The sequence below is a fragment of the Enhydra lutris genome, unplaced genomic scaffold (genome assembly GCF_002288905.1).
Source record: "Enhydra lutris kenyoni isolate GAN:26980312 unplaced genomic scaffold, ASM228890v2 scaffoldscaffold20, whole genome shotgun sequence".
In the NCBI taxonomy this organism is placed as follows: domain Eukaryota; kingdom Metazoa; phylum Chordata; class Mammalia; order Carnivora; family Mustelidae; genus Enhydra; species Enhydra lutris.
Window position 1 is genome coordinate 17,038,132 of NW_019154104.1, and position 14,049 is coordinate 17,052,180.

Below are 14,049 nucleotides of genomic sequence, written 5' to 3' on the forward strand. Positions count from 1 at the left end.
TGTATAGAGCTGCCCACCTTTTCTTCTCTGTTGCTCTCTGTTCCGTGGCCGCGTCATCTAGCGGGGTAGGGACCACAGCCCCTGAGACTTTCCCACAGGCTCTTTTTACCCTATGCAGCTCCCGTGTGAACAGCCATGGCCCTAGACCCCCTCTGTCCCATGCATCCTCATCTCTGACCTCTCCGCCGCCCTGTCTGCCACTGCAAAGGCCCGTGCAGCCGCGGAGATGTGGGAGGCGGCAGTGGGGTGGGGGCAGCTGTCTGTGGGCCGTGCGGCATCTTGGCTGCTTTGGAGGCTGGGCTGTCTCCCGCTGCCGTTCAGTGCATCTGCGTGGGTGCTGAGGCCTCTCCAAGCAGGCGGTGAGCAAGGCTCTCGAGGGCCAGCTGCTCCTCTCGTCCAGCTGCTGTGGGCTCGCTTAGCAGCTTGCTTGGTGCTCCAGATGAGGGAGGCAGGCCCAGTAAGGGCACGTGGCCTAGTCCAGTCCCCCTGCAAGGAAGGGGCAGAGCTGGACGAGAGCAGGGGTCTCTGCCTCCTCCCTGGCTGCTGACCACGCTGTGCTGCTTGGGGGTCCAGGGCTGTCCCAGGTCCTGCTGCAAGGAGGCGGTCAGCTCCTGCTCGGCTGGATGCTCCATTACTTCCCATTCTTCCTGATGGGCCGGATCCTCTACTTCCACCACTACTTCCCAGCCATGCTCTTCTCCAGCATGTTGACAGGTCAGCACCGCCTACCTGGCCTTGGGGTGGGGGAGGGCGGGGGAGCAGCACCGAGGGGGAGTCTCCCTGCTTCCTGACCTAGATGGCTGCTCTGTGCTGCTTCCCGGGAAGCCATCCTCTGACAGCCTGGGGCTAGGCCTGGCTCTCTTCTTTCTCCCAGGTATTCTGTGGGATACTGTCCTGCAGCTCTGTGCCTGGAGTCTGGCCTCCCCTTTCCTGGCCAGGGGCATGTATGCGGCAGGACTCCTGAGCCTGCTTCTGGGAACTGCCTACAGGTGAGTAGCCCCTACCCCTCGTATTGCTGCCCCCCTGTTCCCTGCCTACAACTCTGATGCCTCTGCCTTTGGTGCATTTTAGAGTCCTCTGGGGTGCTCTTAAAGTAGGGTGGTGCCAGGGCCCCATCTCTGGAGACTCTGATTCAATTGAGCCAGTTTTCAGGGCTCCCCAGGTGACCCCAGTGTGGAGCCAGATAGGAGAAAGTTGGGGCTGTGTGTTCTTTCTTTTTGCCAGTGGGCCCCAGATTTTGTACCATCCCAGCTGCCTTTCTTCAGTCGCCTCGGCTTCCCACCCGACAGCCCTGGCGGGGGTGGGTGAGGCAGAGGGTGAGGGAAGGATGTGGGGCGTAGCTCAGAATAACTGCCAGGAGGGTGTTGCTTGGCCCCACTGCCCCAGCTCTGGGCCAGGCTCAGATCCCCTGTGAGAGTCACTGGCCTTAAGGGGCCTGGGAGGCAGCGTTAAAGTGTGAACAGGAAATGGTGGGCCTGTGATCTGAGGGCACATGCACATTTTAACAAGTACTCTGAGCCAAACAGCCATGGCCAGACCCGACCAGACCCTGGGACTGGTCTCTCCCCTGGGCCTCCTGGGAGGAGCCTTTCCTTCTTTGTCATTAAGCCAGCATCTGCTAAGCCCTCGGACTATGGTGTGCCTACATGTTGAACTCAGACATGGTGATGAGGAGTAGGTCCTGTAGGTGGAGAAGAGCTGATAAGCTCCAGCAGGGGCTGCTGAGTTTCAAAGATCCGTGGGGCCCTTGCCTCTCCTGGGACACTGGGAACCAATGGCCTCCCTCTGGATTCTCTCTCACAGCTTCTACCTCTTCCACCCTCTGGCTTACGGGATGGTCGGTCCCCTAGCCCAGGACCCCCGAAGTCCCATGGCAGGACTAAGATGGCTTGAATCATGGGACTTCTGAGGCTACTGCTACTCCAGCCTGAGTCCAGGAACTTTCTGGGGACAGCCAGCTGTGCAGCCAGTCCCTGGACCTTCCCAGCTGTAGGCAAAGCTGCCCGAGGAGCCTGAGGAATTCTGCTGCCTGCCAGGATCAAGCTCTGGGAGCATACCTGGAATTTAACCCAACACTAGGGAGAGCCGCAGCGCTGTCTGCAGAGATCCCGCTGCTGGGAATGGCTCAGCAACAGAGGCCATCTCTCAGGCCCGATTCCCCGAGTGTGCAACATAAGGAAGGATGAGTGTGTGAGAGAGTGGGGGTGAGTGTGTGGGAGTGGGAGGGTTCATTTGTCCATAAACCTGTGGAATACGGACCGGACCGTGACTGTGGACAGCTGAGTGTCATAAACTGTAAGAAATAGTCCAGGGCTATGGTAGTATTTTCTGGTATTTCTTTCACACTGGATTTAGTTTGAAAAAAAGAGCCACCAAAAATTCTGACCTCCAAGAAGGCTGAGCTCACGGGCCCCACTTTGGGATATCACCAAGGACAGAGAGATGGGGCTGTCAAAGCCGTGCTACCTTCTCCCCACAAACAAACAGAACTGAGCGCCCCTGAGCTGGAGGGCCGGCCTCCCAGCTGCTTCCCAGGGGGAACTGCCGGCCAGTCCCTGGGGCAGCAGGTGCCTGCACTTCCTGCCTGCAGTGTGCACAGAGGACCGGGCTCTGGATGACTGGTGGGAGGAATGGCGTCCTATCCTTGGCTGCTCTGTGTCCCCAGGCCCTGTGTGCCGGAGGTGGTTCCTGCTGTCCGTCCTTCTCCCTCCGCATCCAGCCTGGCTACGAGGTGGCACAGATGCATTCTCCCCATGGTTGGGAGAACCTCGGGGGCCCCTTAGCAGCCAAGGCTGGTGAGCAGCAGGGCGGGGATCTGTGGTGCCACGCTGGGGTCCCAGTGGGCTGCCCCAGCCCATCTGGGTTGCTGCTCCTGTCACTCATGAGATGTTCCCCACTTCTCTAGTCTTCCCTGCTGCCCTGGATACATTTCATTTCCCTCTCTCTGTCACCATTTCACCGATCTCTTTCTCCCAAAGACCCAGAGCACCTAGAAATGCAGCAAAGCTTCTACTTTCTACCACTTAAAAGCCCAAACAAGAAGCTCAGAGCTGTTCCTTTCACTTCCTCCCCAAATGGAAGAGATTAAGAAAGCCCTTGGGTCAGAACCGCACCAGGCCCAGGCCCATGCTTCAGCCACCTCCCTCCCGCCGGTGCGTGACAGAGTATTTTGTCTCAGAGGACTGTGATGCTTCCCGGTTTAATGATGAGGCTCTGCCACACTTCATCCTCCCTCCTCTGTACCCCCACCGATTCTGACAGGGTCAGAGCTCTTTAGAGCATCTTCCGGAGGCGGTTGCCACGGAGACTGGAAATTGGGCCCAGGGACAGGCTGTGCTACCTACTGGGCATGGGGAGGGATGCTTCTGGCCATCCTTAGCCGTTCCGACCAGCCATCATTAATGTTAATAGAGGAAATGCAGCAATGTCAAAAGCAAGGCAGGTTTGTTAATTAGATCTGGGGTGTGATGACCTCCCTCTCCCAGGGCTGCAGCCCTTTTGACTTCCCCTGGCAGGAAGTGCTGCCTGTGTGCTGAGTCTGGGCTGTGGGCTTAATTGTGTTTCTGGAAGGGGAGGAAAGCAGGGATGAAGAAGCTCTGCTCACCCCTTCCACCGCATTGCACCACTGTCTCTCCTTCCATGGGTGGAGTTGGTGTCTCCTGAGCTGGGCGGGGCAGCCATCCGGGTGGGTTCTCCTGGAGGGAGAAAGTGGGAGTCTGTCCTTGCCCCTCAGCCAAGAACCGTGGCCCCACGACAACTGGGAGGGGACCGAGGTCCCCTTGTACCTTCTTATTTCCTACTAGGAGCTGGTTGGAAGGGAGGAACTCCGAGGAACCAGAGAGACAGCCACTCTGAGTGAGGGCGAGGAAGGAGAAAGCTTCCTGCCCATGGCTCCCTCCTAGTTTGGCCACACTGGGGACAAGGGGCTCCTCTTCTCTTCTACTGCTTTCCAAGGATGAGAGAAGAATTGTTGGCTTACTCCCTCCTCTTCCTCTTAGCCCAGACTGGCAGACATTCTCTGTGGACAAGGCCGTATGGGCTGATGCAGCTTCCGTGCTCAGGTTCGGTTGGTGGCAGACACTGGGGATGGGCGATCAAGGTGGAGCTCTGAATGTGGGCTCTGGGGCCCAGGAATTCATGGAAATGTCACGTGCCCTACAGACTTGCTGGTGGAGGAAGAAGATGTTTGTTAGCGCAAACTCCAGCCAGCTTTTTGAGCCACAATTTTATATATTTTTTAAAAAGTTTCCACGGATAATCAGAGGCTGTTTACTTTTGTAATAAATAGCTCTTATTTTGAATGCCATGGTGTTCTTCTTGTCCTTAATGGAATCTGACTTTCCTTTGGGTTCCCAGAGAGAAGACAGGAATGTTTTGAGTGCAGGAACCATTCCACTGTGTCTGTGTCCGAGGCCCTGGCTGGGCAGGTGAGCCTCGTTACCCCAGGGGACATTTGGGCCCTCCCACCTACAAGGTTGCTTGAGTAATGTTGGTTGTTCTTTTAATTTATTTTAACTTATTCCAAAATAAGTAGGAAGCTGGACCTTACTTTTTCTCTTATAACTCGCCATGCAGGGGGGCAAGGAGCACGAGAGAGGAACAGTTGTCTGCTCCTGAGGCAGCCGTGTGGCCCAGCATTGTAGCAGCTTCCATTGTACTCGCCAGAGGCCCCATCCCGCCAGGGGTCTTCTGTTGTGAGGAGTGACGCTAAGGGTCCAAAAGATGTGAGAGGTGTTGGCAGTAGATGGGGGAGGAGAGGAGTAGCCTCTCTGTGAAGTGGGGGCGGCCTCTGGGGACCAGAGTGGCTGGAGGGGGTGGGGAGGGGCTCATGCATATCTTCAAGGCATGGAAAACACCAAGTCTGGGCGGGTTAGAAAAGGACCAAACGTGTCTCGGCTGGCACAGCTTACTTTCCCAAGCCCGATGACTCTGTGTCACCGGATCCTCATGAAGGCACAGCGAGGTCAGTGCTGATTGATTAATCTCAGTGCTGAGAGGTTGTTATCTGCTGGAACATCTGCCTGAATTCCGTGCTCAGTCAACAGCAGGGCCAGGACTGAGCACCAAGCCAGCCTTTTCTGTTGCTCCAGCTTCGTCCTGGGGCTAGAAGCCCCTTCCCAGAACAACCTGGAAAGCCTGGATCCCTTGGGGAGAAGGCCTGGATGCAGCTCAGACGTGTCCAGATTTAGCGTGTTCCTTTGTCGCGCTGCTTAGTGCGTCCACAGCTGACCCGGGGGCTGGTGTTCACTGCTGGACCCAGCCCAGTCGTCTCTCAGGAAAAAGAGCCCTGAGAGGTGGCACTTGCCAGTTTCCGTGGTGTAAATACTCCCACCATGGCCCATTTCAGGCTACCATCCTGATGTCACTATGTGAGATTTTGGAAAGCTAGCTGTGTATAGCTGGCTCTCTGAGGCCACCGAAGAGCCAGCTCCGGGACACCACTGACCCAGACCCAGGGCCCTTGGCTTGTTCTCAACTGTGGACACAGCTCTTGCTCACAGTCCGCCAGAGTGGAGGAGGCAGTGGAGCACAGGGCCTGGAGAATGGGCTGGAATCAGACTTGAGGGCAAATCCCGGCCCCGCCGTGTACATCTGTGGGACCTGGGACACATGACCACACCCCCGGGCTTCTGTTTCCTCCAGTGTAACCAGAGGACAACAAATGGTACCTCCTCGATAGTGGTCTGGTGAGGATGAAGAGTGAATGATGTAAAGACCCTTGCAAAGAGTTGGGACCAGATGGCCCAGTGGACACTGGCTCTGTTCCTGTCGCCGGCTCCACGTCAGCGAGCATTGGCTCTAGAATAGCACTCCCCTCGCCTCCACTAGAACCTGCTTCCAGGTCATGGGCAGATGCCAGGCAACCATAGGAGCTCCTGTGACTTCTTCAGCCCTCCGACACGGACTCAGACCCTCTGTCTCCTGGTCGGAGCACCCTCCCTCCCCCCGGCCCTACTCAGGCCCAGCCAGGTTCTCAGGTCCTTTTTCCAGGGAAGCAGAGATTACAGCGCCCTGAGCCCCCTCCTCCTGACTTGAGACAGAATGAGTGCTGCCTCCACCACTTACCAGCTAAAGCCATTAGCTGCCGTTAACTTATCAGACCCAGACCCCGTCCAAAGGGGAAAGGAGGCAAGAAGGTCCCCAGTGTAGACTCTTGCCAGGAAGTGCACACTGAGTGGGGTGGGAGGCCTTAGATAAGCCAGGTGACCTGCACAAGGCTCAGGGCATCTGGGCACTGAAAGGTGGAAGTCACCAGAGACCTATGTGGCCCCCCCCCAAGACCTGCAGACCTGGCTACAGGGCCATGGGTACTGAATGTGAAATCCAGCCCCCGAATAACCTAGCTTTCCTCTACCTTTTGCCTCCAGTCCCTTTGTGCTCTTACTCGGGGATCTTGGACTCTTTTGGACAAAAGCCAGGCTGCCTTACCCTTGCTCTCCTGCTCAGCGCAGAGACCCCAGAGGTGTGTGGGGAGATGGGGAAGAAAGGAATAGGGTACACTCCAAATTCCTGGGCATGGAGTCTCAGCCTGTTCATGACCCCTGGCCCGAATACCATCTTGTATCCATGAGCCAAAGGAGGTGGGCTGAAAGGCTCCTTGAGCCCCTACTGCCCGACCCCCTTACTGAGGACACTGAAAGAGAGAAGCAAGGAGGCTGAGAGGAGCTGGGCTCAGAGACTGGAAATAATGAAGGATAAATGAGGGTTTGGCTCTCCAAAGCCTGGGTGACTAGCCCTGGGCCGGAGGAACTTTCATGCTTGAAAGAAAAATGCTTCGGGGCACCTGGGTGGCTTAGTCAGTTAAGCCTCCAACTTGGTTTTGGGCTCAGGTCATGATCTCAGGGTCCTGGTGTGGGGCTCCTTGCTCAGTGGGGAATCTGTCTGTCTCCCGCTGCCCCTCCCCCACCCCCTTAAAAAAAGAGAGAATCAAGCTTGGGCCTAACAGGTGGTCAGCTTCATACCCTGAATGACAAGCATGAGATTCTACTATTTGAACTTCAATTGAAAGAACAAAATAGTACTTCTATTTAAAATTTTTTAATTTATTTATTTTTTATTTAATTTATTTATTTGACAGAGAGAGATCACAAGTAGATGGAGAGGCAGGTAGAGAGAGAGAGAGAGAGAGAGAGAGAGAGAGAGGGAAGCAGTCTCCCTGCCTAGCAGAGAGCCCGACACGGGACTCGATCCCAGGACTCTGAGATCATGACCTGAGCCGGAGGCAGCGGCTTAACCCACTGAGCCACCCAGGCGCCCCCTATTTAAAATTTTTAAAAGTCTATTGAAAATCGTGGAATAGTTGAATGCTGGAACTTAGCTCCCTGGATGTCCAGGTACTGCAGTGGTCCCAGCTGCAGGGCCCTAGACCTGGCCCTGGCCAAGCAGAGCTGCGGCCAGACTGGAGCTGTCTCAAGAACCCGCAGGCCCGACTGGAAATGGGGGCGGTCCTGGCCCTGGCCCTAAGATGTCAGAGCCCTGGTGTGCAGGGACAGGGGTTGGGAGTGGAGGTGGAGGATGCCTCGGTCAGACACAGAGTCAGGCAGAGGGCCTCTCCAGCCTCAGCCTGGTCACACAGGCAGGTGCTGGGCATCCCCCGGTCCCACGTGGGGGCAGAAGGAAGGAGAACCTGTGTCAAGGGGGTGGCGAACTCTAATGCCTCCAGGTCGCACCTGAGGGAAGCTTGTGGAGAGGTGGCACGCGCAGAGCCTACCTAACGCGGTCAAGTTAAGTTAATGCCCTAACCAGCAAGTGGTGGAATCATCACCAGTTTCCGGATGAAAAACTGAGGCCCAGAGAGGCTCGACGATTTCTGTGAAGCTCTGAAGCCCAGGCGTTTCCCGGGCCACCAGGTCGTCCCTGGCCACAGCCGGTTGCCCAGAGATGAGCGCCTTGACGGACGAAGGGGGGCGGGGGCCGCGGTTGCTTTAAAGCGCCCGGGCCGGGCGGCGCGGGGCGGGGCGCTGTCGGAGCCGCGGGGCGCAGGGCGCAGCGGCCGCAGCGGGGTCCCCGGAAGCGCCAGCCGGGCGGGCACGGCGGGGCGCCTCCACCTGGGGCGGGGAGGGAGCGGTGGTAGGCCCCCGCCCGGCGGGGGGGGCGCTGTACGGGGGTGCAGAGTGGCCCGCGTCGCCGCGGAGATGGCGCGGCACGTGCGGTGACGGTGCCCGCGCCCCGAGGGTCCCAGCCTCGCGTCCCGCGTCCCCGGGCGACCATGGAGCGCCCGGAGCCCGAGCTGATCCGGCAGAGCTGGCGGGCGGTGAGCCGCAGCCCGCTGGAGCACGGCACCGTGCTGTTCGCCAGGTGAGGGCTCCCCGAGCGCCCCGGGGGTGCGGGTGGCGGGGTGCCTTGCCAGAAATGGATTCCCGGCGGCTGAACCGGAAGGGTCCGGAAGGGGAGGGAAGGTTGGCCCGCTGCCCTGGCGCCGGGGCCCTTCCAGATGTGCGCCAGAGGAGCGAGCGCAGCGACGGGTGGCGCAGCCCCTTCTGTGCTCCACACCTCCCCCCCTCCCACCTCCAGCGGTGGGCGCGCTTGCGGCGACTCTCCGGGGACGGGCGGGGGTCCTCCCGGGCGGATCTCCTTCCACTCCCGCCAGCAGGCGCTGCTCCCGGTGCTGCGCCCCCTCCCTGGCTTGGCTCCTTAGTGCTCAGTCCTTGGGTGGTGCCTGAAGTGTCTCCCCCACCCCGAGGGCTCATGCGGGGAGGCTGTGCTGGGGCTCCTGAACGGAGGGCACGGTCCAGGCCCTAAGGGTGCACACGGCCAGCAGCCAGCAGAAGGGCAAACCTTTCCCAGGGAAGGACCGGGCTAGGACAGGAGAACCGCCAGGGCAGGGATGATAGGACCCCCATGGCTCGCCACGCGGGAGAGGGGTGCACAGACCCCAAGGGGAAGGGAGGTCAGTCTCCAGCCTTACCCTGAGAGTCTCTAGGTGACCCCTCAGCCATCTGCAGAGGCAATGGTCTGTCACCATGGTTTCTCAGGAGTTTGGCTCCCAAAGCCAGCCCAGAACTCCTGAGGAGGCTTTTGCAAAACCTCCTCCCCAAGGGGGGAATGCATTTGCAGGGCTGCGCAAAAGCCCAGCAAGCCCTCTCAGAAGGGACTGAGAGCTTCTGCCTGTGCCACGGTTTTCTCCGCGGGTTTAGGGACCCTCTGTGGTTCTGTTGCTTCCAAGCTGTGTGATCACAGGAAGCTTACTTGAACTCTCTGGGCCTCTGTTTCCTCCTCTGTAAGACTGGGATAACAGTTATACCTACTGCTTAGGATTGTGAGGGATCCGTAAGTTAACCACATGTGAAGTACTCAATGTCCAGTAACTGTAAGGAGTTCTTAATAGTTTGTCGTCGCTGGCCCAAGCCCCTACAGACATGATGAGACTAGAAGGTTCTGACCAAGAGTGGAAGAGAGAGAGAGAGACGGAGACAGAGAAGGGAAAAGAGAGAGAAGGGCTTTCCTATTTGAGGACTCCCTCTCCCAGCCCTCTGAACTGTTTATAGAGGGGCTGCTGTATGCCGGGTCCTATGAGAGGCCTAGGGATTCATTGTTCTTTTCAGGGTGCCCCATGGGCTGGTGGGAGAGGTAGGAAAGGGGTGCCCGCAGAGCTGGCAACGAGGTCAGTGCCAGGTTGGAGGGTGTGTTCTGGCTTCCAGCTGAATCCCTGCCTCCCTACCCCCAGCCCGGCACCACTGGGCCCCCAGGGCTCCTGGGGCTGACGCCTGGCCTCCCTCCACAGGCTGTTTGACCTGGAGCCTGATCTGCTGCCGCTCTTCCAGTATAACTGCCGCCAGTTCTCCAGCCCGGAGGACTGCCTGTCATCCCCCGAGTTCCTGGACCACATCAGGAAGGTGAGGCGGAGGTGGAGCAGCCTGGAAGTCCAACAGAAGGTCCTCCCAGGACAGAATGGGAGACTCGGGCTAGGGGAGGTTACTTCTGCCCTGGCCTGGTCTCATTCCCCTTCTGCTGTGCACCCCATCCACTGCCCCGCCACACACACACACACACACACACACACACACACACACACACACCCAGCCACCCCATGCTGGAGGCGTCTGCTCCTTGCTGGCTGTGCTGAGCAGGGCAGAGCCTCAGCCAACTTGTCCCTGCTCCCCCCTTGCCCTCAGCGTTGGCACTGATCCACTAGGGGTTCCCTTTAGAGGCTCATGATCCTCACAGTGCCTCAGTTTCTCCTCGGCCGGGGCAGATAGCACCGTCCCACTGCCATGTTGTGGGCCCTGAGACCCTCAGAGGAGAGGAGCTGCCTTCACAGTATAACACTGGTAGTCTGGCCACATGTTGAGTGCCTACTCTATGTAGGCACAGATTGCCTTGCATTTCTTTTCTTTTCCTTCCTTTCTTCCTTCCCTCCTTCCCTCCTCCCCTTCCTCCTTCCTTCCTTCCTCTCTTTCTTTCTTGTTAAGATTTTATCTTATTTTTTAAAGTTATCTGTATACCCAGCTTGGTGCTTGAACCTACAAACCCGAGATCAAGAGTCACACGCTCCACCGATGAAGCCAGCCAGATGCCCCGTGGCCTTGCATTTCCAGATCCTGGAATACAAGGTCCCGGTTTACCTGTCCTACTCTAGGTTGGGACCCCCCAGGTTCTGGACTATGGTTGTGAGCAGGTGGGATTGCTCTGGCCTCTCCGGTTCACTGCCGCCTTGGCCTTGGCAGGTGATGCTCGTGATTGACACTGCAGTGACCAATGTAGAGGATCTGTCCTCGCTGGAGGACTACCTTGCCGGCCTGGGCAAGAAGCACCGTGCAGTGGGTGTGAAGCTCAGCTCCTTCTCGGTGGGTAGAGGCACTTCCTGACCTGAGGCCACCATGCTCCCAGTCCTCCCTGTCCATCTGTTCTTCCTCCCCATTCCCACACCCTCAGATGACTAGGGCTGGTGGGCTGCAACTGGTACTTCCATGCTGTGTGACCCTGACACTGCCTTGACCTCTCTGAGCCTCCAATTTTTCTTCCCTGGTGTGGCTTTTCTTAGAACCATGGAAAATTCAAGAGCCCCTGGGATTAGCCAGTCTGCTTGGTTTCCTATCGCTGTGTATAAAACCATCCCAAGCAAACGATTGCTCCTTTCTCTGGGTTCAGTGGGGGCAGTGCTTTTGTTCCATGTGGCGGGCCTGGAGGCTCTCACGTACTGCACTCAGCTGGGGGCTCAGCTGGGCTGCTGAATCCAGGATGGCCTGTCATCCTTCAGGATCTCTTTCCCTGTGGAGTCTCGTTATTCGGTGGCCCCTCTGAGCTTCCTTGCAGAGTGGCGCCTGGATTCCCAGAGAGTAGAGCCCTGGTGTGCCCGTTCTCTTCCAGCCTCTGCTTACATCCCTCCTGGTGACGGCTCAGGGTGGAGCGACCCCACTCAGCGGGCGTGAATCCTCGAGGTGTGGTTCGCTGGAGGCTGCTGACGTGACAGTCTACCCCAGAGTCCCCTTCTCTCGCCAGATGGTCAGCACCCAGAGGAAGGGACAGAGTTAGTCTTGTCCTGTCTCCAGCACTGCCACAGTGCCTGGTCTTTAGTGGATCTTCTGATCTTCAGTAAATATTTCAGTATTTCAGTAAATATTTGTGGACTAAGTAAACCGTATTTTGTTCTAACAGTAACAAATGAGAGCCATTATTATTCTTGAAGGCTCACTGTGTACAGATGCTGTGCTAAGAGCTTTCTGGAGGTGATCTCATTTGCTTGTCCCAGCAGTCCAATGAATTGGAATTTTTACTTTCCCTGTTTAACTGAAGAAGCAACTGAGGCTCAGAGAGGTCACAAAACTTGCTCAAGGCCACACAGCTCATAAACGGTAGAATAAGCAAGTGAACCCTGGTCTGTCTAGTTGCAGAGTCTGGGCTCTTAATACCATGACTGAAGCCTTGCAGAGGAGGAAATGGAGGCCTGGGGGCAATGACTTTGCTTTCTCTAGGCTGGGGGCTCCCAGGCAAGGCCTTGGCCCCAGTCATAGGGTGGTGTAAAGGCTGGGAATGGAGTGAAATACTTCAGGCACTATAAAGCCTCAGATTTAGGGGGAAAGGTGGGTCCCCTATGGTACCCAAGTATTGGGGCAGAATCCTGCTTGGGAAGCATGGACCCCGTGCAGGAGACAAGAAAGGTCTGGGCCTCAGTTTTCTCACCTGTGGAATGGAGCAATGCCTTCCCGCCTTCAGGAATGACAAGGTGCCTCTTGCCTCTGCAGACGGTGGGTGAGTCCCTGCTCTACATGTTGGAGAAATGCCTGGGCCCCGCATTCACACCAGCCATGCGGGCCGCCTGGAGCCAGCTCTACGGGGCCGTGGTACAGGCCATGAGTCGAGGCTGGGATGGCGAGTAAGAGGCGCGGCCCCTGCCCAGGGGCCTCCACCTGGCGGCTGCCATCTGTTTGTGTCTGCCTGTTGCTCTGTGTCTGTGGTAGCCCAGGCTCCCTTAGGCCTCCCTGCATCTTGGTCCTTATCCCCTTGGCTGTCCTGGGAGGTGACAGAGCAGGACTGGGTCTCCGTCCCCCTCACCTCCAACTGTAGATGGGGGTGGCTTTTCCTTCCACAAGGGGATTTCCCTGCACCCCTAGTAGCCTCTTCCTTGCCTGCCTTCTTTCCCTCTGGCATCCCCTTCTCCACTAGGAGAAGAGCAGTGTTTGACCACAGAGGTGGTATGGGGCTGGGAAGGTGGAGAGCTCTGATAGCATGGGTGCCTGTCAGCCGCCCTCGTCAGGTGGGCCTAGGCCAAGCAGGGGAGTGGGGGGGCAGAGCTTCGGACACCTTCCCGTTTTGCCTGCCTTCCATGCTTTTCTCTCCCAGGGGCCTTTGCCTTTCACAAGTAAAGAGGAGGGACTTTGTTAGCCTTCGTGGTAGAATTCCAGGGAGTGGGAGCAGGTAGTCAAGGGAACCGCTGAGGATGGGAGAGCTGACCTCATCTGGGTCCCAGATGCCCCCTGCCAGGGTAGTATTTCTTTTGCTGTGTCCCGTTCCCCCATTCAAGCTGCTGCTGGGAGCTCCTTTAGTACCACTCTGCAGGAACAGCTAAGCAGCTGGGGGAGGGAGCTGGATGGGAAGGGGGAAGTGCAAGGAAGGAGGGGTGATTTCATTTCAAAGAGCCAAAGAGACCTGAGTTCAGATGGCTCTTCCCCACCTGCTCCTGCTGGGCTGGGTCTTATCCCCGCCCCCCCCCCCAGCCTCCTTTCTGCCACTGCTCACGTGGACTGTGGGGCCACAGATCCCCATGTTTAATACCTGCTGCGTGCCTGGACCTAAGCTGCTGGACCAGAGAGAGAGTGGCCGGAGAGGCCCTCCGCCCTTGCCCCAAGCTGTCTGCACTCTTACCTTCTGCTCCGTGTGGTGGTTGTGTAAACTCATGAGGAATAAACCTGCTCTGTGTGCCTCTCTGACCTGCCGGGACTGGTCCTTTCTTGGTTGTTGGCTTGTGGCCAGAGGAAGCTGCAGGGCAGGGGACCTAAGGGCAAGGTGGGAGGATGGGGTGGGGAGGGCCGAGGCCAGGGTGGGTATAAGAGAAAGGAGAGGCATGGGGAAGGCCAGAAGCCAGTGGCAGAGATGGAGCTAGGGGTCTGTGATGGAAACTGGCTGGCGGGGCACCAAGCTCAATTCTTCTTCTGGGGCATGAATCCAGACAACATTTCCCAGCCTCCTTTGCAATTAGGTGGGGGCATGTGACAGAATTCTGACCAATGGAATGTGTGGACATGTGCACCCCTTCAAACCCCTGCATGCTCCTCTGAGTTCTATGATCCCTCTACCAAGCCTGATGCACAGCTTACAGTGACCTTGAGGGCCACGTGTTGAAGGTGGCAGAGCCACAAGGTGGAAGGAGCCTGGGTTCCTGAAGTGCTGCTTGGAGGAGCATACCCACTAATCAGAAGTACCGGGTAGGACCCAGGAGCTTCTCCATCCTGTGCAACGAGGACTCACCCATTTTGAATTTTGTAGGAAAGAGACATAAGCTTCTATTGTGTTTGTGCCATTATACATTTGGGGTTGTTTTGTTCCAACACACACCCACACTAATCCACGGTGTGAAGCAGATCGCTGGTCAGGAGTCTGGGAGCCCAC

General features: G+C 57.4%; 2 protein-coding genes across 2 annotated transcripts in view; both read left to right on the forward strand.

Moving 5' to 3' along the window:
• The window catches only part of LOC111148473 (protein O-mannosyltransferase 2), a 41,899-nt gene extending 38,737 nt beyond the window's left edge, over window positions 1–3,162 (forward strand). Inside the window, exons 19-21 of the mRNA XM_022505038.1 lie at window positions 574–714; window positions 875–989; window positions 1,804–3,162. Coding sequence (XP_022360746.1) covers window positions 574–714; window positions 875–989; window positions 1,804–1,909 — 362 coding nt within the window. The 3' untranslated portion in view covers window positions 1,910–3,162. The remainder of the gene's footprint in view (window positions 1–573; window positions 715–874; window positions 990–1,803) is intronic.
• Window positions 3,163–8,186: 5,024 nt separating this feature from the next.
• On the forward strand, window positions 8,187–13,370 carry LOC111148476 (neuroglobin). Its single transcript, XM_022505042.1, has 4 exons — window positions 8,187–8,298; window positions 9,725–9,836; window positions 10,668–10,787; window positions 12,186–13,370. Exons 1-4 carry the CDS (start codon window positions 8,210–8,212, stop codon window positions 12,318–12,320), a joined length of 456 nt encoding a protein of 151 aa, XP_022360750.1. The 5' UTR covers window positions 8,187–8,209; the 3' UTR covers window positions 12,321–13,370.
• Window positions 13,371–14,049: the final 679 nt, after the last annotated feature.